This window comes from Typopeltis vanoorti, chromosome 9 (assembly GCF_054136105.1).
Source record: "Typopeltis vanoorti isolate ZY-2024b chromosome 9, IOZ_Tvanoo_1.0, whole genome shotgun sequence".
NCBI classification, from domain to species: Eukaryota; Metazoa; Arthropoda; class Arachnida; order Uropygi; family Thelyphonidae; genus Typopeltis; species Typopeltis vanoorti.
The window spans coordinates 128,782,754-128,809,425 of record NC_143557.1 but is presented as its reverse complement, the minus strand read 5'-3'; the positions used below and the strand labels follow the sequence as shown (position 1 = coordinate 128,809,425).

Genomic DNA, 26,672 nt, shown 5'->3' with positions numbered 1-26,672 from the left:
ATAACACCCCACTCTTTGGTCCTTGCTCATTTGTTTTTACTGTGTTGACTAACATGGCATTATGGGTGTTACAGCGTCTTGCTTTATTATCTACTTTTGCTGTATTGGTTATAGGCAAAAAACATAAAATAGCTGGCGTACGACATTGTTATATTGAGCCAGTTAACACTTGTCGAGTTGATTTCAAACCATTTGTTTTTCAAGTGATGGAAAATCACATTCTTGATGTACTGGTGATTGTCCAGTGTCCTGAAGAAGAAGAAGATGGTTTGAATCAAGGAACTAACAAGGAGTCTACAACTGAAGACACTTTAAGAAAACGAGTGTCGAATATCGTTTTCAGTGTCCAATCAGAGGATGAAGTTATTGCAAAAATAGCTGGTTTTTCCACTGTGGAATTATCTGTACAGGAAGCAATATCCGGTTCCAACTTCTCCTTTACTGTTAGAGGACTTAAACTTGGATTCACAAAGTTATCATGGATTATGACTGAAGGGCAAAAACGAAATCATAAAGTTAACTCTAATGAATCTTTACGAAAGGGGAAACAGATATTGGGTGAAAGGCACAATTCAGTGAGGCAGTTTGTTAATCTTTCGGAAGTCAAAATAAGCGCGAATAGACTGAAAAAAAGAACCAGGCCACTTCTAAAAGGTCAATATTCTATTGCTGTCATGCGACTAGTATCCTGGGAACAAAAAGTCTTTATTGGCATTGTGCTGACTTTAGTGGTGCTGGAAAATATGACCATGGGATGTCAGTTGAGTTGGGATGTTATTAAGCAGGCAGTCAAGCAGCCGTTAGCCCCGATCGTAGGTTTCTTCAGTCAGTTCGTCTACATGCCTTTGGTAAGTGACATTCTAATTTGTCCAGTTTGTTATCTGTTCAATTAACTAAATTATTGTGTCTTTTAAAATAAGCAATATTAATCTTTTTAGGCGTCCTTTGGTTTCAGCTATTTACTCTTGGAACCTTTTACCTGGAGGCTTGGAATCTTTATTCTAGGATGCTCATCAGGGGGAGCTGCGAGCAATTTTTGGACCTTAAAATTCGACGGAGATTTAGAACTAAGTGAAATTATGACGTTCTTTAGTACTCTAGCTGCCCTAAGTAAGTATACTAGATTAATTGTTTAACTTAACCTTAAAAAATATATATATTTATATTATTTGTCTACTTTATTCCTCACATAAATGTCAAGTCTTCTTTTTATGTGATAGAACCATCTCAAGGATTTTCTCAATAATACGTATTCATATTTCTGAACCTTCTCCTGATGGTTCAGTTTCTTATCTGGCCTTCTACTAATTTCATACATCACCGAAGTATATGCATCTGTTCTGTGTAGGCAAGATAAAAGGAGGAGACAGCCATCTGTATAAAAACAACATTCACGGAACAGAGAATTTCTAGGGGAAGGTTTGAGTGTATCAGAGTTCAGTGCTAGGCCTTATATTTTCACTTTAATGCTTCTTTTTGTGATCCATACATCAATGCAGGCTTATAACAGATTTATTATTCAAAATAGAAAGTGCAATAGCTCAGACTATAATAAGGGATATCATAACAACAATTAAAAGATACTACAAATGGTACTGGGCGGATCATATTGCGAGAAGTAGAATTCAAAATGGACAAAGTTGATATCAGAATGGTATACCCTTGAGATGGAAAGAGCTATAGAAAGCCCAAAGAGACGTAGGAGGATGAAATTAAAGAGGTGGCAGGAACTTAGTGGCATAGAAAGGCTCAAGATTGAAACGAATGGAAGAGTTTGGGAAAGACTTCCATCCAGCAGTGAATAAAAGATGGCTAATGATACAGGGTTCATAAAAGGTCCTTGTTGGCCATGGAAACACCCACCAATAGCACTGACATGAATATATTCTCAAATTTTCTACATGCATTTCAAATATCTGTACTTTTCTGGCCTGAATTATACCCGTTAAGTGATAGGACATAATCTGTCCTTTTTCATGCTATCATTGTACGAATGAAAGAATTGGTCCTGGTTGTCATTATAGCCCCTCTTATTTATGATGCCCATTTGCGATAATGTGTATTTTTAGATATTCGTGCAAAATGTAGGACAGCATTAACTATGTAGAATAAGATTTTAAGTAAAAAGAAATTATCTCAAAAATGATTTATTCTCAAAAGAAAGTTGCAAGTTTCTCTGATTCATTTTTGTAATTTAAATAATTTTAGGAACGACACTAAAAGTATACTTTTTTCCATTGCGGGGAGAGAATATGGCAGACAGGTACCGCCATCTTGTAACTCCAAATACTAACGTGCATTGTTCTCTGAAATAGCATGAATTCAACTTTCGAGTTTTTCTGACTTGTGGAATTTAAAATAGAGTTTCAGGGAACAAAATACCTATTAGCTTATGCCAAAGAGCGACTAATTCGGGTACGTAGTGAATAAAAGCCTAGAGAAAGTTGTAGTGGGCGACTGCAATTGAATCTTATGACATCTTTTTTCAGTGCACCATTATGGAACAAGCAATGTTATTTTGGGTTAGAAAAGTTCTGTTTACTCCATTTTTGGAAACAAAAAAGTGTTATTGGGATTATTTATTCCTTTAAAAATAATAATGAATCTGAAATCGTATGACTTCACTGAATTTTTTTGATGTTTTTAAACATAATAAATATTTTCTCCCTTCACAACGCTTGCAAATCCAGACTAAAAAGAACGGTTTCATTATATTTTAAGTTTCCCAGTTCGACCCTAACTTAAAATAGAATCCGGTGAATAAAAAACATGCACGTCATATATCTTCGTTGTTTATTTCGGATGCGGATCCAGCATTGTAATAACATTAATTCCAAATACTTAGCTTAAGAAGTTTTCTCCTGCTCTGGGGATATCTTAAACCAGACTGGCAGCCAGTCTAGTTGGCAGGGTGATTGGTAGCTCCAATCTTGCCAACAGGCTGGAAGTTAGAATCCTATTGTGGGCATGGGTGTTTTTTTTTGTTTTTTTTTTTAAGCGATAGACGAATTTCATTGCCCAGTATGAGACCATCACCGCTCGCTTATTGGAGGCCCAAATAGTTTGAAAAAATATTCCGTTCTCTAGAACATGGTTATGTATCCATTAATTCATCTCCAGTACTAACTAATGTGCTAAAACTAATCTTTATGAAATTATTATTATTACCATGTGACACTTCCAAGGAGTCCAAACACTCACTGAGGGAGAAAACTCACTCCACAACTCTCCAGCTCAACCCAATCCACCAACTACAGCAAACTGCATCATCACCAAAGCCACCTGCCGCCCACCACACTAGTATTTTCACAGACAATCACAAATCCATTCCTAGGAAGGATTCAAACCAGTAGCCTTTTGGCTGGAGAGCGGATATGCTAACCACTTTGCTGCCAACCAGGCTGGCATTCATTATTTATTACAAAATTATTAATAATTAAAACTAATGTCATCTAATTGACATAAAAATAAAATGTTGTTTATTTAATATTTAATATATAATTTGTTTAACTGAAGAAGAGAGCTAAAAGGCACAATTATTCAAATTAAGTGGATATTGAATCCAACATTATTTCAAAGCCGAACAGAGAAACTACGAGAGTTTCGTGTCGAATATAGAAACTATAAAAGTTTCGGCGGATCCACGCATAAGCAAAGCTTTCATAACAGGGGAAACTCGTATTAAAGGTGGAGCAAGCTTCGATCATTGTCCTTAGTATTTCCCATAATGTAAAACACATCTCCTAGCGGGCATGTATGATGTTATACATTATAGGGGGGGACTACCCGAACCGGTTTCGACCTTTTTTGAGATCTCGTCAATGGGAGCCAGACCCAGATGTAAATGTAAATACTCAAGTTGTAGTGATGCAGAACTTTTATACTTTACCATACGAGCTGAAATAATGTTGGATTCAATATCCACTTAATTTGAATAATTTTTCATCGCCGAAGTGAAGCCTTTTGGCTCTCTTATTTCAATAATTCTTGGTACCGTTTTGATGTGACACCTTTTTTTGGCAACTCGTGTGGTAAAGTATATATGTTCTGCATCACTACAACCTGAGTATTTATATTTACATCTGGGTCTGGCTCCCACTGACGAGACCACAAAAAGGTCGAAAACGATCTGGGTAGTGACTTCACCCATAATGTATAACACCATACACGCCCGCTAGGAGATGTGTTTTACATGATGGGAAATACTAAGGATAGTGATAGGATCTTGCTCCACCTTTACTACGAGTTTCCCCTGTCATGAAAATATTGCTTACTCTTGGATCCGTCGAAACTTTTATAGTTTCTATATTCGGCACGAAACTCTCGTAGCTCTCTATGCGGCTTTGAAATAATATTGGATTCAATATCCACTTAACTTGGATAATTTGTTTAATTTTATTATAAGAATATTATAACTTTTATAATAATTTTTGATTATAATATAGAATGAAAATGTAGCTCAGTGGATGTGGCTTGCACCCCACTGGGCTTAGCCGCACGAAGGAAGAGTTGATTTCGAGTCTATTCGGCGACTAGAAGAAATTTTTCTAAGCCTTTTTTTCGACTGGTTCCCGAGTTAGTCGATCTCTGGCACTGGCAAGCGGGCTTTTTCTCCCGGAAACTCGGGTTTTTCATCCCGTAAACTCAATAAAATCTACTGTAGAACCCACACTATTTCAGCCATTAAATATATTGTGTGTTAAGGTTAGGGACCAAGAGATAGCGGCACTTGTTGAGCCATTCTCTTCACTGCTTGCCGCTTAATTAGTGACAGCCTTGGGCCAGCTGTTTCTGATTGGGTACCAGTGGAGATTGAACTGCCCACTCAGTCTCCAAAAGTTAGATAGGGTTAAACGGCCGCGCCTACTCCCGACACGGGAATCAAAAGGCGTTAGCAGATTTTTTTTTTTTTTTTTGAAAATGTTATGGTTGCTAGCTAGGATAACTTTTCTGATTCTAGTTGGTTAGAGAAAAAGGTTCTCTTTTAGTTACTCCCTAGACCTTTTTCGTCTACTGTCTAGGAGGTTGACGTAGAATTTTGCAGACTAATATTCTATTGTAACTTCCTTCAACATCCCAGACAGTCATTGAAAAACAAGACTTCGAAGAAACAGTGATTGTCCCTTATATACACTGGTATAGTTTGATCTTGTAGACGCACTGGATGTTTTAAGAGGTGGTAGGGTGGTGATGAAGAACAAGTATGTTTCTCCCGACAGAAAAACATGTCGTGAGAAAGACGCCAATCAGAACACACCAAAGACGTACAGAGCGAAAGGAAACACAAACGAGGACTGGCAGCACATAAAAACGAAAGCAAACATCACAAATTTGGGCAGCAAACCAAAATGCTTTTGTTTCTCAATGGCATTTAAGGAATTAGCTGAAATAATCAAACATCTTCAGCAATGCCACTCAAAACAAGATATGATTTTGCCTCAGGTCTGGTCTTCTGGAATCCAACACGACACTCATGCGATTACCAGTAGTTCGTAGCAGACCAGGAACCAGCAAACAACTTCGTCACAGATACGCGCTTTCCATCGCTATTCCTGTTTTCAAATATTTCGTTATGTACGTTACCAGTTACAACTTTTTTTTAGTTTATTAACGTATTTCTATTGAAGATGTAGAATCTTCACGAAACTAGTAGATTGATGAATAAAAATGATTCTTTTCCATTTTGTACTTTCATGTGGAATAATACCGGCAAAAACATTTTTTTGTATATATTGCAATGATACCGTTATTCCAGGACAGTCTATTTATCCAGGAATTTGAATACTTGGCTGTTGAATCTGATTATAAATACTTCATAAGTGGCTATGCGCTGCGCAACCATATGCTTGGGAAAGGCTTGTCCTGGGTTAGATTCCAGTCGCTGACGTGAGTTTAAGGATCTTTCTCAGACATAGCCAAGTTATCCGGTCTTGGGCGTGGACTGCAGAGTTTTTCTCCCCAGTTTATCTGGGGGGTTTTCCTCCCACAACCAGGAAAACCGGCCTTGAGAATATAACGCTTCTACAGACAGGATAAACCGGCAGGCATAGGGCTAACCACCTTATCCTCGTATAACGGTTTCTGTCGTAAGAAATGGAAACTCTCAACACCCGAGGTAAAAGAGAGAAAGAAAAAGAACTATTTTTCTTCTAATAAAGCTAAACTAGGTTTTTTTTATTGTTTATATTTCGTTTTTCACTAATGTATTATTATTATTTTTTTCTTTCATTTCAGTTACAATACCGCTATGGATACTCCTTCTGGGCCAAACAATTCTCCCTGAAGAAAGATTTGCGATTTCCTTCACTACTCTTGTGTCAACGCTGCTCCTCTTAACCTCACCTCTTTGTGTTGGTCTCTTGATTCAAAGGTATCGTCCAGAATGGGTGGAAAGATCTCGTCGAGTCTTGCGCACGTTAATCATCACTTGCTTGTTGCTGGTCTTCACCATCGGCGTTTATTGTTATTCCTTTGTATTCCAGCTGTTCACGTGGCAGCTGTTATGTGCCACAGCAGCAGTTGCTTGGGGAGGGTATGCTTTTGGTGCGTTGTCAGCTGCAGTGGCTTGTTTGCCGAGATCCAAAGTAGTCGCTGTTTCCATAGAAACAGCGCTACAAAATGCTGGGATTGCATTTCTTTTATTGAAAACATCTGTGCCTGAACCGGTAGCTGATCTGGCTACTGTTCCATTGGTTCTACAATTCGTTTTAACTGTGGGTCCTCTTTGGTGTTTACTCGGAGGTAATTATCTCGATAAACAACTCAGGAAAGGAAATAAAGAGAACTCGAAATTTAAGGAAGAAGAAAAGATGCTACCAGTGGCTGAAAATATTGAGAATAAAGCTCCGAAGGAGGATTGCATCATTCAAGTTATAACAGACTTATAAGAAGCTCATAACAGTACAGACTGTTTTTATGCCGATGACAGTGGAGAAATATTTTTTATGAATAAGTATCCATCTACGTCACTAATAATTCTAGAAGTTTTTCTAATTCAAACAACAGAATTTTCTGTTATTTGGATTATTGTGAAGTAAACAAGAAACTAAAACTATTGTAACTGAACAGCTAAGTTTTATTATGTATTTAAATGCTTATTAATTACACATTTATTATAATTAATTACATATGGATGAAAATAGTTGCTTTACCATTGTGAATTCCATTTGAATTTCCTGGTTTGCAGAATAATAAATCCAAAATGATAAGATTTAGCTCATGTGGAAATGTAAATATCACACATCCCAGTCGTGTTGCATTATGCACCTATTGGAGGAACTTTGTACTAACCGTACTTAGCGACATCTGATGGTTGGTTTGTCAATGGCCGCTCACTGTATGACATACATCTATAACATTTTTGCAATTTACATGCAAACAATGACCATTTAATTATGATGATAATAATATAAATTATGATTATAATGTAACATTTAATAATAATATTGACGCAATGATGGTGATGTAAATATTATTTCATTAACTTAATACAGTATTAGTGAATTAATATTTGTGTTATTTTAATAATAGAAAGGACTACAACTGAAAAGGTTAGTTTTGATATTAAAGATAAGGTTGCGAATTTGTAAAAACATCAATCTGTTAATACTTCTCTAGCTTCTTTCAAATATTTCTGAAGATATATTAATTAGATTGGGAAGATACGATATGATTTATTGCAAAGGATTTTGTTTTTTAATCTGTGCTTGAACTTCTTGAGGTCCGAGAACCACTTTTTTTTTTATCTTTTATCTGTTTTTTTTTTATTATTAATTTATTCGTGAAAATTATTTATTTTATTTATTTATACTTTTTCTCCCAATTCCATATCTCCTTAGTATTGAATCCGAAATTCATTAAAATTCATTATTTAGTATTACTATAATAGAAGATATTTGTTGCAAATATAATTGGCATGAGAGAAAGTATGAAATGGTTCAGCGTAAAGCATCCGCCGTATTTCCAGTCCCATAGATTTGGACAGTTATTTGACTCTCAACACTATCTAGAACAGCAAAAGCAGGACCACCAAAAAGAGACGGCTTTAATATTTAAAATTTTTTCTTGGCTACAAAGTATATAGAATTGTAGTTTTTTTTTTCTTTTTTATTATTTTTTTTTTATTCCCAGCGTCTAATCATAACCCTGTGATTTTGTTATATTATGTTACAAAACTTTATCATGAATGTTATGTAAAAAGAATACTAAAAAGAAATGGAAAAGTAAAAGGCAATACAATACTTATAGTAATAAAATAGCTTTATTTCTTTGATACATAAAAAAGCCAATGTGGCCTTAATTTATTATTAGTAGAGATTACCTCCATAACAAAAGGAAATCACCACTAGAATTAGTAAACTGATAACAAAATACCAGAATGTTTAATAAAAAAATAATTCGCGTTATGTATTTTTTAAATATCTTATAATATCATAAAAAATTCACTACCTAATTCATCGAGATATTGGAGATTACTGAATGCACTGCCATCTACAGGAACATTCGGATATTACATTAGAAAAACAACTGCAGGCATTTTGTGATAATAATAATAACAATCATACATTGATTATATTGTCGTATTTAGCTGGTTATTTACATATAAACACATAACAAGACATTCTAATAAATGCTACAAACATGAACGACAGAAAATATTCCTATAAGGGCAGCAACCTCAATCGGAATAAATAGCGTATGTTTTCATTTGAGATCTTTCGTTATTTTATGAATATACACAGCTTCATAAACGCAGTGTTAAGTAAAAGAATAGTGATAACTACGCCACCTAGTGATAAGTAATAACAAACTTCAACGAAAATAATAATAATAATAAAAACCACAAACTTCGAAAATCTGTCATTTTCTTTTATTAATGAAAATTGAAATGAAAATTGATTTCCTTCAGTGGATATATTCATAGAATATTGTAGGATCTCAAATATAAAGTATATACAATTAAAACAGCTGTATTTCAAGATCTGTTTCGTGTATTATTTATTTTTTTAGAAATATAATAATTGAGTATTTGTCAATATGACAAATTTACCTACAAATGCTTGTTTAACAATCAATGTTTATCGGACAAATAAAGCAGAAAAGTTAGAACAATCCAAAGAGAACATGGGATATTAAATCTGGTTTGTGTAGTAGTCAGCGATGCGTTTATTGATTGTCAAAATGTTATTTGCGATTCATAATACCTGAGACTAAACAAACCAAATTTACTTTTTTTAGCTGGATCTATTGCTATAAATGCTTTAGGGAAATAAAACAGGGCTGTATTTTTTATCACAGATTATACGAACAAATTACGCTAATAAGCTTCATGAATATTCCACATTATGAAAATTAATTTGAGCTTTCTTTATCTATTAAAACGCAATTTACAAAACTTCATTTGAGCTGTGAACACATTTATTCACACTGATTTTAAATAATAAAAAATAATAATAAATATCCTGACATCTAATTAGCCAATAAAAGTTGTAAAGGACTTCCAGATAGGATTATAACACACTATATTTCTAAGAGCAATTAAGATGAAATATGAATGAGTAAATTACTAGTAATGAACAACAGCAAGTGAATTTTAAAAGATGATAGCGACCACAAAAAATTAATTGACATTTCAGATATATAGATAGCCCTTAAATGATGTTATAATTGTAAGGAAAAAGTTGAGATCTAGGAAATTGTCATCTGTGACGGGAAAACAAAGTATATATATATATATATATATATATATATATATAAAACAATATTATGTTCCAAAGAAAATCTATAAGAGGTGGTAAACCTATAGTACATGAACATCGTAAGTTAGGTAGGCAATTGGATTGATAATCCAAAACGTTCGCTCTAGAAATCAAATATTGAATTTTTTTTCAACCACTTTAGGTCTCCAATCATTAATGCGGGTCTCATGCAGGATGATGAAGCACATACATAACCTAAATATCACCATACTGCCACAACATTTCATTACCGTTTTAACCGTCATATCTGCAAACAGATAAGTAGATAATTTCAATTGAAGTACTCATACATAAAAAGTATAACTCAAGGAGTAAGACAATGGAACCAGACACAACTGTGAATATATTTACCACCATTACACATATGCAATCAAATCTATTAAACAGCTGAGGTAGATAATAATTTATAAATGAGGTAGGTTGGTACTAAGATTTGCACAGTTCATCCTATAAACAAGAGTATTTAAAACTAATAATGTTCACAAACCCCAGATATACGAAATACAGTTTAGGCGTCTTTTTCTGAAGCTAAACTACCAGATAATAGATAGTATGTTAACGAGATGAAAGCAAATAACTCAGACACATTGATATATGATGGCAAATATATACTACCTGGTCATTAAATTAACTGTTCATATTAAAATTTCAAATAGTTTAGATAAATAAAAGTATTTTCGTAATTAACGTAAAGGTCTTAGAGTTGATAAACCAGCTCTACTGGTTTGAATGGGGATGACAGATCTTAACACGTTTTTTTAATTCTATCAGAGCAATAGTTGAATAATGAGATTTAAATGTTTTTTTTTTTCCTTTGAATTTCAAACATTATATCTCTTAGTTGAATGTTTCTTTATTCTAATGTGAAAAAACGTAAGGCTGACGGGATAACGACTAAAACGTATTGCACAAATGTCCATGTGTTTGTCCGTTCACACCATTTCATTCTTCACATAGCAAACAATTCAGGTTATATATAAAGACATAACAGGAAGTGTAATAGCCTGCTTGCACTTTAGTACATTAGAAGGACTACTGTTTCTTTACGTCAAAGGTTTTCTTTAATTGTAAATTTTAAACTCTAAAAATAAAAAAAGAGCAAGATTCCTTCCTGATGTTAAAGTGAAGAATATTAGTCAAGAAATCAATTTTGTGCTAAAATTTGTTTAGAATTATAAAACAGCAACAAGAAAATATTCTATAACACACCCATTTACTCCCAAAAAAAGATTAGACGAAACTATTTTAGTCCTAATAACTTTTTTGGAAATCGGCAGGAAGCCAGTCTCCAGCAACTGATCATCACGGTGGTTAACTACTCGAGAAAGCTGCCGATAACACGAAGAATCCGTTGGAGAGAGTAAAGCAGACAACTCCCTCCATCTCATGTTCCTAAACCCTAACTGGCATTACTGTCTGAAACAGTGAGAGTTCTATAGCAATTTTGAAACCAGCTGAAAGACCTAGTCGGTCACCAGAATGGAACCTTACGACGGTCTTTCTTATGGTAACTGGTATACTAATGGCAGCAGAAGTGTCACCACAGAACTGCACAGATATATAGGTTTAGAATTCAACATTTGTCATTACATATAATTATGTGGCATATTTAGTGGAGACTATAATGAATATTTGTATTACAATGCGCATATTTTTAACTATAATGCATTGATGGTAATACTTTAAGTATAATGCACTGATGTTTTCAAATTTTAAATAAATAACTTTCTCTGTTGACTTAATAACACACGAAAAGTCTCATATCTTTCTCAACCATATGCTTATATCTGGAGGGAAGATTCGATATAATGCTTGCGGAGCCCATGACGTGCTATTCTCGGAAAACAATTGATAGTTCTGCTAGATCAGTGGTTCTATATAATTAAAACATTATCATATATTCAAAGCTGAGTTCTTCTCCTTTCTTTATTTTGTTCAGTAAACTCTACTTCAAAACGCACCAATTAATATACTTCGAGTGACCAGTTTATAAGATATCCACCTAATAGTCAGATGGACCATTGTCAAGGCATTGATTCCAGAAACACTCTACGAGTATCCCATCTGAAGAATAAAGGATTAGAATTACTATAGCCCTATCAGTTTCTCCCAAAAAATGTTAACTGAGATTGACATCCAACAAATCGAAACCAATCCAGCAGAACAATTAGGTGACACACACACACACACACACACACACACACACACACACACACACACACACACACACACACACACACACACACACACACACACACACACACACACACACACACAAATGCGTTTGTGTGTGTGTGTGTGTGTGTGTACGCATAAATGGAAGAATTCCTTGAGATGGACACTACTTCTTAACTGGGCACCACCTACTCCACCTTTGTATAAATGTATACTTGGAAATGATATTCTTTCAAGCTATAAAAGTGGAGCAATCTGGATTTCATTGACACATTGCTCACTTCCCCATAAACATAATCCATTTGACAAATATCTTGTGGAATGATATTTGTAATCTGCTGTAATTAATGCCTTCCTTATAGGCACAAAGTCCAGACTCAAATATGTTGTTTTGTTATCGTCAACAAAGTGGATTTTAAGATAGCTTTCAGTTTCCATCGATGCTGTGGGATAATATTGAACGTTTACGTACAGAAAAATCTAAAGAAATTCGCTTGGGGGAAACGTTCCACATTACAATGCAATGTCCCCTTTGCATAAACAGTGATGAAAAATATTCTCCAAATGGAATGAAAAGTTCCATTGCGGCAATGGACCTCTTCCATACGACTTCATTGCATGCTGTCTTCTGAAACAAAAACTTAAAAGATGGAATTTCCAGTCTGATAAACTGTAATGGAGTAGGCAGCACATGATTACGTTGTCTGCCACCTGTGCATGAAATTGGCTGACCCTTTATTTGAAAATTGTTGTGAATGTTCCTTACATCCAGTATGAACCCAAATTTCGAGCCATAGAGCATATGACCTGTCAGTAATAGTTATTTCACCATGGAAAGCAGCTAAATTACCTGGTTCCTTTAAGAGTTATAAAGAAGGTAGAAGATCAGAAGTTGTATACTAAATGAATCCTCTATGAACTTAAATTTTTGATCTAAAGATCAAGAAACATCTGACACTTGCGTAAACAAAATATTGTAATGATAAGAATTCTTTCATGTTGATCAAAGTTTCCTCGGATATCACGCAAAAATAATAAAAATATTGTGAATGCTTCTGTAACTGAACATTTGATTATTCCAATTAGAAGACAGAAAGAATGAAGATAGATTAAACCCGGCTTTGAATAACTATTGTAACTTGCTTCCAATCTTCCAATGAGGATATTGTGGGAGAGAAATGAAACTTATAATCCATAATAATCTCTTTGGATATCCTATCTTCTGTGCATAACTCGATGTTTGTCATTAAAGATTAATAACTACTGTCTGAATCAATGATTTCTCTTTTAAACGAATGCGATGGAAGTGTCAACAATCTATAATTGTCCGTTGGAGAAGGAATAGGAGTCTCTTGGTGGCCATTGAGTAATGAATCAGGACTTTGTCCATTGAGTTGTTCCTCGGTTGGAGAAATCACTGTTGTGGAAACCGTTGGCACTAATGGGGATGTTGAAGTCTCCAAGGGTACACCTAAAAGGAAAAAAAAAAAAGAGTTTTGAAATAAATTTAATTCACAATTCTCTAAAAATAAAGTAAAAAGAAGTACATGAATAAAGATTATAACAAAAGAAATATCAGAAGGTATTTTTATTTTTATGTCAATCATATAAGAAAAGATGCAAAACGCATAGTTAGTGGGAGGAAGGCATTTCAAGATGAAAACACATAGGGAGCTGATTTTTGAATACTTCGAAAAATCCTGTGGGGCAGGGCTCTTTCTCCTTTGATTGAATATGTCTCCTATTTTTACGATTTTGATGAAATTACAGAAATTAATAAAGTCGTAGCCAATTATAACGAACATCTTTGCTAAACGCCAACGAATTCTTCTTATAGAGGTGGATTTATGAACCTAAATATACGAGATTATTACGCTAAGACAGCAATCTAAAGATAATAATCGAATCTTAATGATAACATTTGGGATTTGAACTAAGTTAAACATGCAGGAAATGAAAATAATGCTTGGACGGAAAATTCGAAATCTATGGAGATAACGTTGATCCTATAAAAGATATTTATTGTCACCTGAGAATCTAGACATGACCACTGAAGATAAGAGGGGTAAATCTTGTCCTGTTTTTGGACAAGAGATAAGAAAATAGCATTTTAGTCATCTTAAAGTTTTATTATTTTATATAGTAAACAAATTTTATAAATGTGTTTACTTCTGTATTAAAGAATGGCAGGGAGATCAACTTCAAGGCACATCGGAATGAAAAATCACTTTCGCGGCTAATGCTAAACATTGTTATTACTATCATTATGATTTCTTGTCACCTCCAAGGACTCATTGCGGGAGGTCGCTCGACTCCCCTTCTTAATCATCCAACTGCACAACGCACAGTGGCACTAACCACCATCAACTCAGAACACCATCTTTCGCCAACTAATAGTATTTTTTGTTTGTAAATTGCGTGAGTTCTCTGGTCGATGTGTCTGTATGCTGGACGAAAAAGATTAGTATTTCAGGGAGGAAAAAACCTGCTACTTCCGTATTTTTATGCTCCTCCCACCCACGAAAGGTTATTAGTAAACCTATAGTGTACATTTGTACCGCGAGTGGACTAACCCCCCCCCATTTTTGTAATTTTTTTATTTATTTTTACATAGTCCAGAAATCCTGCTGCAGACACCGAACGTGGAACTTTTTCACGCCACTTCAGGCCTCCAACCTCCAATAAGAGGGGTGTTTGTTTCACATCAGCCGATGAAATTCATCTCCCACCTAAAGACAATAATAAATATCCATGCCTATCCCGCGACCCGTTGGTTAGAGAGTGGGTACGCTAGACATTCTGTATGAGATCGACAAATCCACCTTCAGATGAAAACACTTACAAAAAATCCCGTGGTTCTTTTAACTGCACTTCGTGTTGGGATCGCGTACCGTATGATTTTTTTTATCTAGGTTTTTTTTTTCCAGTGGTAATTTCTTAAAAATCAATGCTCAATAACTGACAGAGAACTATCTGGAGATAATATTCGAACATACAACTAATATAAGTATCTCTGCTTATCTCCTGGAAATTCATTTTGAACCCCCTAAAATGCAACAAAATCGACCTTATGCTCTACAAAACAATATATCAGTTAGTTTTGGGATATGAAATAAAAGGCACTTGTCTGCTGTACTCGAAATGTTAAAGACAAACGATGATTACTTTTATTTTTCATGAGAAAGTGTTACCTTCGCCACCTAGTAGCATCTCTTGCAGTAAGTTGTCTATTTTTGCCATTCCGATTAATTTTGCCAGCTGAATTTGTTCTATCATCTGCCAAGTAATACTTTGCAGAGCAGGAAGCATGAGTAGGATTTCGCCAAATCTCCCTCTTGAATCGTACTGTCTATCATTGATGTAATCTTCAAGACATGTCTGGACTTGAAAGCGGAGAAATTTGATCTTTTGAGAGTCGTTCAAGCCTTTGGCATCTACAAAATAAAGGAGTAAGTTGAGAAAAAATGTGATAAGACTGAATAAAAATATGTCAAACAGTATACAAAGTCAATGAAACAGCAATGAGTTACAATAAAAGAAGACTGTGTTCATTAATCAGAGAATCATTTCATCACATATGTATCACGTGCCTAACGACACGTGACTAACAATGATGCCAAAACTTAGCGAATTCTATTTACCAATTCTTGCAATATTATTAATACCAGAAAGTAATCCAGTATGAGAGCATGCCTTTTATTACGACAAATTTTAGCTGACACGAACCAGATGGCAGGTTTAAATCTCCTTTTTTGGCAGGAGCGCGCCAGTAGTGTCCGGCGCCTGTGTGCAAAACTTTAGTTGGCGCCCCTATACCCAGTAGCACGCCAGCAGTGTCCGGTGACTGTGTGCAAAACTTTAGTTGGCGCTTATATCCCCCCCCCCCTCCAATAAAAAAATCACTTTTAAAAAAACGTTTTCTTTTAAGTATTTCCTCCTCTTTGGCACCTTTACTATCCTGGCACCTGTGTGCATCGCACAGATGGCCGGCGCGCCCCTGCTTTTTGGACAGAAGCCTGTCAAAGTTCCCTACTGATGGCCTGTATTAGAAAATTTAGCCAATGAAAACTTGGACTCATTTTCTTTAAGCAAAAAACAAATAGATCGGAATCTATTTTTATAATTTCCTGGCCAAAGTATTTTAGCTATAAAATTAAAAAAAAATTGAATTATTTACAAATTTATTCCAACACCTTTTACAACTTTTCAATATTTCTGATGTGTTCCTAAATGCGTTGCACGATAGATTTTTTTTTCCTGTCCATAATATGACCCGCATTCTGACCATAGTCGATAGATACTCGGAATTTTACTAATAAGTGGGCCATGTTAAGGTTTTAGCGCCTCCGTAGCTCAGTCGGTGAAGCCCTTTGTTCGGAATGACCCGGGTTCGATTCCGTGAGGAACATTTATCTGGTCTCTTTCGACTAAAGTTGAGTTAGCCGGTCTCATACAGAAGTAGAGGGTTTTTTTCTCCAGGAAAAAATAAAATTAAGGTTTTACAGGTCGGAGTAAGGGTCTCATCCTAATAAAGGGAGTTAATACCATTTTGATAGGATGTTATTATTTTTGTTAGTTTGATGGAAATAGGGCTAATATGTGAGAGAACGATAAAGCCTCTGTTTTCCTGGTCATTAATCTCCAATCGTGTATTGTTAAGCAGTCTTGGGACAATGCGTTCATTGTAGCCATTTTGAAGAAAATTGTTTAAAAACAAACAAACATGGAGTTCCTTGCCGATAATGAGGCATGGGTTCTTGTTCCCTGCAATTAGTTTAAATCCAGCCTTTTAATAGCCGCTCTATTCTCTACCAGTTTCGCATAACTGCATTAATAAATTTGAGCCAGCAAAAAAAAGCCAAATTTGACTAAAACTGTATATACATTTAGTAACAATAAAAATCCATCTTTGTGATAAGTAAGAAAAAGTAAAAAAACGTTATCGAATAAAATATAGATGAAAATTATATTGAAAAATAAATATCCTTTAAAAATTTGTAAATGGATAATATATTTTAAAATATCTGGAAAAAGGACTAAAACACCTTTTTCAAATTAATATAGAAATAATACATCATCTATAGTATTTCATCTGCTGCAGAAGTAATAAAATAATGCATTTTCTTCTGCTGGTTTTTAATTCATCAAATCATTAATTAATTTCAAATCCAAAAGCGGGTAGCAGTAGAAGGAAGAATGAAAGAAAGAGAAGAAAATTTTGTCCGATGACTTTGAAGTATGGAGTGTTGAATAGCTGCTGCACTTGTTAATAACTGGCGGTGGGGTGGGGGGGGGGGGTAAATACCAAATAATTAATAACATTACGAACTAGATTTAAAATAATTCGGAAATACTGCTCTAGAGAACCAAACCAATCCAAGAATTGAATTTCGAACTAATTCAATTCTTGAAGTATCTTGAATGCCTTCAGTGAAAGAGAAAACTTAATTTCTTGGATACCGAAGAGGCTACGTTCGTAACATTTATCCATGAAAGATTGAAAAGTGGATTCATTCCAAAAATAGCAATCTCTTTTAGAGATAACTCGAGAACAGATCAGAATAAGAATATTTTAATTAAAATGTTTCCTACAAAATTTGAGTATACATTTGTCTCAAGATGTGGGTGTTTTAAAAATTAAGACAGAAGATGAGGATTATTTTTGCCAAAAAATAAGACCATGAATAACACTAATATACCATTGGAATTAACAAAAATTATCGGAACCAACGTTGAAGAATTGTTTGCAGAAGCCACTTTATGGTGGAAACTGGTATTTTGAAAGTTCGATTATTTCTTTGAGCAGGGTTTGTCAAGCAATAAAGTGGAGTGAAAAGAATAAATGTATTAGTCTTAAGGGTGATTATGTCGAAAAAAAAAACTCGATGATTTCTCATGTTTCACAAATTGGTTCCATAAAATGCAACCAGTTATAGCTTTTACAAGAATTGTCACTTCCGCCAAAATGAAAACTGCCTGATTATAAATCACCAGTTGGAAGCGAAACAGTTACCTCCTTTAGCGTCAGATTTATTACTAGATCTAACATTCTTGCATCATGTAAATCTTGACCAATAAATGATTTTTTTTTGTTTAAATCTATCATCTTTTTTGTCTATCATTAGATTTGCAATTGTTTGCCGATGATGCGAAGATAGGCATGGCAATCAGGGATTCTACTGATATTCAGCAATTACAAAATGATTTCAATAGGATGGAAATGTGGGCAAACGAAAATGGCTATCAGTTTAATGTTAGTAAGTGTAAAGTTATGCACTTTGGCGTGATTAGAGTTCCAGTGGCATATTATATTAGCCGGGTTATGCTACAAGAAACTAAAGAGGCAAGGGATCTGGATGTATTGGTGGATAAGAATTTAAAGTTCAAAGATCACATAGCAAAAGTTGCAAATACGACTCAGAGGATAACTGCTATGCTGAAGCGAACCTTGACATGTAAGGATAAGGAAGTCATTTTGCCTCTTTATAAGGCTTTGATAAGACCAAACCTGGATTATTGTGCGCAGATTTGGCCTCCCTGGTTCCAAGGGGATAAAGAAGCTGTGGAAAGGATGCAAAGAAGAGTTACAAAGATTATATCCGGATTATGGGATTTAGATTATGAGATTGTGAGTATGTGGATTACAGAATCTGGTTAACAGGAGGAAGACAGGTGATACGATAGAGGTCTATAAACGTTTGACTAGGTGTTAAAGCATTTCAAATCATGAAATTTTTCGTTATATGGAAGGCGGAGAGAGAACACGGGGGCATCCATGGAAACTAAGGTTGTTCTCAGTCAAGAAAGGGGTAAGAGGGGTAAGTTTTTTCTCCCAGAGAGCAGTGAGTGAGTGGAATGATTTGCTCTTAGGGGTAGTGAGTGCATCTAGTGTAAATAAATTCAAGGGAAGGTATGATAGCTGGGTTGGATAATTTACAGCCTCCCTCGATGGTCCTTGACTCCCAGGAGGTCTCAGATAATAATAATAATAATAAAACCCTTCATTGATTTAACCTCAGTATTTTCCTGAGTCTAGCTGCCACTGATGAGACCCTAATAAAGATCGCAACAGGTATGGATAGTGAATCTTCCCATAATACAGAACAATATACATTATATTACATTAAGCCAACTGATGTGAAGTCGATAGTATATGCAAGCAGTCTAGTCGTGAAGATACTTCACGCGCAAACTTCGTTTGCTTACACTTGTATAAAAAGATTGAACAAGAATATAATTTCTTGCGTAAACACTTTCTTGACCCTTCAGTTTATATCTCCATAGTTGAAATCAATCTAATGAGAGCATTTATTTATTTAAGTTCAACAAATATTCATCTTTATACTTACACGGATCAAAAAATATAATTGCTCTTAAACAAGCAAATTCTGTATCATCAATGCGGATTTCACGTAATGTTGTTACCAGTTCGTCTATAATCCTACATCCGATCCTGCTGATCTCAATATCAGGCGAATGCCTAAGCATGACAAAATCATTACCTAACAAAAGACAATCCTTCAGATGTAACGATCGACGTGCTAGGCCTAGCAGCAGATGTTCACCAGCATGAGCTCTAAGAAGCGCCACCTATAACAAATGCATATAAAGTGTTTTAGAAATTTCTTATGATGATGATACTACTGAGGTTTAGTTAGATGAACGTACTTCTTAATTAAACAACAAATCAACGTTATTTTTGCATGATTTTGTTGTTTTATGTAAAAACGTTTTATTCGCTGCTTTATGTAATAAATCAAATATTGCTTTCTTAAATTTTGTAATGAATAAAGTTTAATTTATTTCATGTATTTTTTAATTTTCTTATTTTATTTTATTTTTTAAACTATTTTCTCTCAGCCAATCGAAAATAAAACTACACGATTAAATATGTGCAGAAATTATTACATTCCCCGTTATGTGTAGAGGGCAGTGTAGGGATAAGGTGTTATTGAGCTATATAAAGCTCTGATCATGGCAGGAGGGTAACAGCAATAGCCGAGCCTCAGTTAGAACTTCATTGGCTACAGCATTGCCATCCATTACCCTCCAAGAGTATTAATCATCGCATCTCACGGTCGATTATCTTTTTCACATCTCCAATCTCACAACAGAAATATCACGCAGAACGTAGAACGTTACTGACTTGATGGGTGAAGCATAAATGCTTTTCATATTCCCATCCATCTGAAAAGGAAAGTTTTTTGAATGGAGAATTATTGAGCTTTAAGCTCGTCCTGAAAGGGCAGTGAGATTAACTGTGTTCAGCTGAGCATAGAATTGATTTGGGTCTCTTGTATTTGCAGAAATCTGCTTCATTACAGTCTAAAGCTTGCTTGATCAGTGGGTTCGGATAATTAATTGTCTTAGAACTTTTCAGCTAGGCCATGGAGGAGGGATGTGATGTAGGGAATGTTGACTTCTCTGTGAATCTTGGAGTTTCTGATAAACCACGGGGCATTCAAACACATTCTCGGACATTTGTTTTGTATTCTCTGCAGCTTTTGAATATTTGTGTTCCAGGTATGACTCCATGCAGGAGATGCGTAAGTGATGACTGGGCGTATTACCATCTTGTATATGAGCAGTTTGTTCTGAGTATCGAATTTACTTTTTCTGTTGATCATGGGGTAGAGCTGCGCTATTACTTATGTGTTCTAAATGATTGGTGAATTGTAGTTTTTTATCGAGAATTACGCCGAGATATTTGACTGTATTCTGCCATGGGATTTTATCTCCTAGTAAATGTATATCTTCCTTGATTTGAGGCTTTTTTCTAGTGAACAGCATGGCTGAACTCTTCTGTGGGTTGGCTTGAATTCTCCAGTCCATCAACCATTTCTCTAGTGTGTGAATACTGTTTTGGAGTCTTTTGAGAGCTAGTTTGGGGCTGAGAGATCTTGCTAATAATGCAGTGTCATCAGCATATAATGCAGTGATTGTTGAGCTTGGGTTTTGAGGGATATCAGCAATATAGATAGAAAACAGCAAGGGGGCCAAGAGTGAGCCCTGCGGCACTCCCGCCAGAACCTTGCGTCTGGTTGACACAGTTTCATTTATTTTGAATTGCATGTATCTGTCTCTGAGGTATGAGTGAATTATTTTAACTAGATTAGTAGGCATATTGAATGTGATGAGCTTGTAGAGAAGACCCTGATGCCACACCTTATCAAAAGCCTTTGCAGCATCTAAAAAGACTGCAGCTGTATGAAGATTCCGGTTGATGCCTTCGGAGATGAATTCTATCAGCCTGTGGATCTGCTGAACTAGGTTTATTCTAAATCCAAATTGCTCATTTGGGAATACCTAGTTTATCCGTTTGTGATTGAAGTCGTGTAAGGATTACTCTTTCTGCGATCTTTCCAAGGTTAGACAGAAGACTGATAGGTCTGTAACTTTCAGGGAGTTGGGTGTTTTTTCCAATCTTTTTTGATTGGCGTGACATCTGCTATCTTCCATGTTAAGGGGAAATACTTGAGTCTGAGGATGACATTAATGTTGACTAGATGTACAATGGCTTTTCTTGGGAGTAGTTTATTTTGTTTGTAATTCCATCTGAACCTGGAGCTTTATTGTTGTTCAGGTGGGTTATGATATTTATAACTTCTGTTGGAGAAGTGGGTGTGAAAGGTTCTGGGTCATCTTTTTGTTGTGATAGGTGTTATTGCCTGCCTGACTCGGCGGTAAACCTTGTAGATGAGATTGATGTTCAAATTTTCATATGAGGGGTTGCATTGAGTTTCCAAGCTATCCGCCAGAGCCTCTGCTTTTTCCTTGTTAGTATGGGCTATTCCCTTTGTGGTCTGAATTGGGGGTAAAAGTTGCCTTTTAGTGCGGAAGGTTCTCAGGAACTTCCAAATGGAGTTATCTTCTGGGTTTAATTTCGTTAGCTTAGATTACTATTCTTGGTTTCGATGGTTTTGGAGGGCTTCTCGGACTTTTCTGTTTAATTTATTCAAATTTGTTTTACCTTGAGGGGCTCTTGTGTTATGGTACCTCTTTCTGGTTTTGTTTTTCAGTCTGATTAAATCCATGATTTCCTCGGGGGATCCGACCACTTGGGTGAAAGACTGTAGTTTGGGTAATTGGCTGTTTTGTTTTGACTGGTAAGGTTGTCTGCAGCCAATTCTATCTCCTCTTCAGTGTGAATAGCAGGGACTGGGCCAATGTGATCAGGTAGGATTCTGGAGAGTTTGTCCCAAGATATGAAAGAGTGGGGAGGGGAGAACTGTTCTTATGTACCGAGTTGTAGCAGAATAGGGTTGTGATCGGACAAGGTTCATTTATTGTTTCCAGCTGGTATTGGTATCTGATGTTTTTGAGGACGACTATGTCAAGTACATCTGAACTTCCAGCTGAGCTGTGATGGGTGGGCTCTGTGGGTCCAGTTACAACAATAGAATGTTGCGTTGAGTAATGATTTAGAGTTCGACCTTTGTCGTTGATTGTGGAGCTATGCCAGGCTGTATGTTTGGAGTAAAAGTCACCAGCCATGATGATGGAATCTGTGAAGTCGAGAATGGTGTCCAAGTCAGATACTAGTAATGAAATGCTGGGTGAATTATATACAGCATAGATTTTGGTACTGCCAGCCTTGTTGGTATGAACTTCAATGCCTGTTATCTCTAGGTTCTTGGTTTTTGAATTGGTCAGAACATTGTGGCTTAGGTAATTTTTAATGTATATAGTTGTTCCTCCTCCGCTGCTGGTGAGTCTATCTGTTTTGTACATAATATAGTTCCGTAATTTGGGGTTATTAGCTGGCCTGAGACGTGTTTCATTTACCAGTATTATGTCAGGATTGTGTCTGTGAGTGAACCCTTGTAATTCTAGGATTTTGTTATTCAGTCCATTGGCGTTCCATGCAGTGATCATGAGAGAGGTTGGGATGGAATTTTCTTTTATTCATTATTGAGGGCTGTCAGAATTGAGTGGGTATTGCAGGAATCTTTTCGTGGAGGATGGCGAAGGATTTGTCATACTGAATTCTTGTAACATGGTAGCTAGTGAGGCAGTTAGTACTGATGTTACATTTGAGCTTGTTTGATCATGAAATAGAGCAGCCTTTGTTCGTGCTGCATCTGCATAAGTTTTGGGCATTTGTTTCCTTTCCTGAGTTGTCAAGCTGGAGATAATTTGGACCGGGGCGCGACTTGCACGGCTGTCTTGAGCATCGTTGAAATGTGTTGGAAGGGTAGCTTTGCCGACCCTCGATTATTTGGGTGTGTAATGCATCCCTCGTAGTTGGCGGGGTGAGGTCCTTCACAGTTGGTGCATTTAGCTGGTATGGATCTTGGCTTTGTACACATGACGGTCTGGTGTCCCTCGCCACATTTTAAACACCTGTAATTTGCCTTGCAAAGTTTTTGGGCATAGCCAAACATTTGGCACCTATGGCACTGCCCAGCTGTCGACTTCTTCCTTAGTGGTTCAGTAGAAATTCTGAGGCCACAGATCGCTGTCCGTTCATATATCTCTTTCTGTGCCTTATCAATTTCTGAGTAACAGTGGCATTGGCCGTTTATCTGCCCTGAGCATCCTGCTCACTTTCACTGGTGTTAGGCTCCGACTCAGCAGTGATTTCTTCACAGGTGACACCTTAGGTTACCCCGCGAAGTACTACTTTGAGATTCTTACACTGGGTAAAGCAAAGGTGTGATATGGAAGACTTTTGCTGTCCATTAATCTTGTCAACTGTCTGTAGTCAGTGACTGAGGCTGGCTGGATTTTGGCTACTTCATCTTGATTTTAACCCAGGAATATGAGATTTTATGTTCCCTAAGGGCTGATGTGACAGTGGTCCATTTGTCCTTGTCCCTTAGTATTACTGGTGGAACCTTTCCGGTGTTCCTCGGGACATCTAATGTTGGTATGTCTTCATCCATCTGGTCTTCAATATTTCTTCTTCTTTTGTTAGTGGTGCTCTCCCTGAGAATTGTTTTGACAGGGGGATTTTGGTGACACAGAAGCAATGAGTTCATCTTGTGAAATCTCATTCTCCTCTCCATCCTGATCATTAGAGTGTATGTATTGTTTTATAAATCCTGGCCAGTCAGATTCTAGTTTGCCTATTATAAGTTTCAGTACCTCTATGGACTGCTTCTTATTAAGGATCTGGATCTGTTCTTTGATGTTTTCCATGTCAAAGTGGCAATTTCTTGCCAGCAGAAATTGGTTGACAGCAGTATAAATAATCCCGCAGGGCTAGGGGCCTCCTGTAGACCTGGATGGACTACTATCAGTATATAATCCCGCAGGGCTTGAAGCCTGCCAGCAAGTGTCCTGTAGACTGAGTTGGTCTACTAGCAAATTAAGCCTTGTTGAAACCTACTAATTGGGGAAAAGGAGTATCAACATCTCACTTGGCCACAGTTCAGAAACCTACCTCCCTATAAAACCTTAAATCCACCACTGATCCTCATTGCGGGTGGGGCCTGCCGGCCATTTGACATCTAGCATGTTTCGTGCAGAGGGGGAGACAATACGAATCAAACTGTGTCAGCGCCAGTGCAATGTTAGATTACTAAGAAACCTTGTATGCAATGTAATCAGGCTCAGTCGAAAATAACACGTCCGTTCTCATCAAAAGTCCGTCAACGTTTAACAGAAATATCCTTATCCTTATAAGGACTGGCTTAAAGAGGCGAAGCAAGAATGCTTTAATCTTCCCCGTTATCTGTAGAGGACAGTGTAGGGATAAGGTGTTATTGAGCTATTAAAGCTCTGATCATGGCAGGAGGGTAACAGCAATAGCCGAGCCTCAGTTAAAACTTCATTGGCTACAGCATTGCCATCCATTACCCTCCAAGGGTAATTTCTTTTCCCAAATTCACCCAACAGACATATCAATATCCTTTCCTTATGACTGGCTTAAAGGGACGAAGCAAAAATGCTTTTCATCTTTCCCGTTATCTGTAGAGGACAGTGTAGGGATAAGGAGTTATTGAACTATTAAAGCTCTGATCATGGCAGGAGGTTAACTAGCCTCAGTTAGAACTTCATTGGCTACAGCACTGCCCTCCATTACCGTCCCATGGGTTCATCCATCCCATTCAATTTCTTAAAGTTCTTAAAAGAACTGGGCGATGCCCTGAGTCCTTGACTCTTTATCCCGTCATCTGAATGAAAAGAATCTGTGTGGATGGAGTGTTATTGAGCTAAAGGCTCTAGTCATGGCTGGGAAACGGCAATAGCCGAGCCTCAGTTAAAACTTCATTGGCTACAGCATTGCCATTCGTTACCCTTGAAGTCCTAAAAAGGGCCCATTCAATTTCATTTTCTTCTATTTAATATATTATAGATATATGCTATAAATTTTATGGTGTTTAATGTTATGTATCAAATTAAACATAAATTTTTAATATATTTTTACTTTGTGCTATAGTTGTAATGTTGTTTTATGTTTTATCGTGTATCCTATAAATAATTCGATAAACTTGCACCTAAAAATATAATAATCATAGCATTAATATAAACTGGCATACAATGGATAGCAGTTTATATAATTCGTCGGATCTAATCGGTCTACAGCAACAAAATACTCTAAACCTCAACATTAGTGGGACAGTTTGATTTTCAAGCAGCGGCGAGATTATATAACCATATATGCACACTTTTACACTTACCTGATCGTCAAGAGCCAGTTCGGAGAACGAAGGAATGTATTTCGCCCATTCGACCAAAACAAGTAATTGCTGCTTCATGGAATCACAAACATCGCTGATAGTGGCAACTTTTTTATTTGCAAGGGATGTGTCCATATTGATATGATTTTTCTGAAAAAAATATTAACATTAGTAATTTTTAGTATCCTTATTCTCCAACAACACTACTCTAACTTTAAAAAAAATACAAACATTTCTTTATATATATATATATATATATATATACACCCACTGTCCAAAAAATAAAAAATAAAACGAACTTTTCGAAAATAGAAGAAACTAGCGGGCCACCTGTTGTATCTTTTTTGTTGTCGAAAGCGGCAACATTCATTAGTGCTGTGTCAACTGTTTATGACATTTGTTTCATTAGAAGCGGAGTTATAGTGCTAAGAGTGACAGTGTGTTTTGACGAACGGTCGGAAAATGAGATTCAAACAGAGAACTGCGATTGACTTTTATGTTAAACTTGGTAAAAGTTTTACCAAAATGTTTCAAAAAGCATACGGTGATGAATGCTTATCCCGTACTCAAGTTGACGAGTGGTTTAAGCGATTTCAAAGTGGTCGTGAGACGCTTGAGGACGATGAAAAGCCGGGCAGTCCAAAAACTGAACTGAGCGAAGTTGACATCCAAAAAGTGCGTGATTTCATCAAAGAAAACCCGAAATCGTCCGTGAGATTGATTGAAGATGAATTGGGGATTCCAAAATCAACTGTGCACAAAATTTTGACCGAGAGTTTGGGCCTTCGCAAATTGAATTCGCGATTCGTTCCCCACAAGTTGACCGACGACCAAAAAATTTATCGAATTGAACACTGCAAGGACTCATTAAAACCGCTTGTAAGGACTCAAACTTCCTTGAAACGATCGTTACTGGTGAGGAAACGTGGTGTTTTGATTATGAGTCCGAAACAAAGCGCTAGACTGCTGAGTGGAGACCTCCAGAAGAAGGGCATCCGAAAATAAGTCGCTTGGAGAAGTCAAAAGTAAAGTCAATCTAATTTGTTTCTACGATTCCAAGGGCATTATCCACAAAGAATTCGTTCCGCCTGGTCAAAAGGTCAATGGCGAGTTT

The 26,672-nt window shown here is 36.3% G+C and overlaps 2 protein-coding genes across 3 annotated transcripts in view; one reads left to right on the top strand and one right to left on the bottom strand.

Moving 5' to 3' along the window:
- The first annotated feature begins 2 nt into the window (after positions 1-2).
- On the top strand, positions 3-7,210 carry LOC150103531 (hepatic sodium/bile acid cotransporter-like). The gene is made up of 3 exons (XM_090398267.1): positions 3-848; positions 939-1,110; positions 6,235-7,210. The coding sequence occupies exons 1-3, from the start codon at positions 54-56 to the stop codon at positions 6,885-6,887; spliced, it is 1,620 nt and encodes a 539-aa protein (XP_090254393.1). The 5' UTR covers positions 3-53; the 3' UTR covers positions 6,888-7,210.
- A 1,031-nt stretch (positions 7,211-8,241) lies between these two features.
- LOC150103530 (hepatocyte nuclear factor 4-gamma-like) overlaps positions 8,242-26,672 on the bottom strand; it is an 80,663-nt gene continuing 62,232 nt past the window's right edge. For both annotated transcript variants that reach the window (XM_090398269.1, XM_090398271.1), the window contains 4 exons: positions 25,559-25,708; positions 19,283-19,523; positions 15,125-15,367; positions 8,242-13,404 (listed from right to left, as the gene is read on the bottom strand). In XM_090398269.1, the coding sequence (XP_090254395.1) occupies positions 13,187-13,404; positions 15,125-15,367; positions 19,283-19,523; positions 25,559-25,708 (852 nt within the window). In that variant the 3' untranslated portion in view covers positions 8,242-13,186. The remainder of the gene's footprint in view (positions 13,405-15,124; positions 15,368-19,282; positions 19,524-25,558; positions 25,709-26,672) is intronic.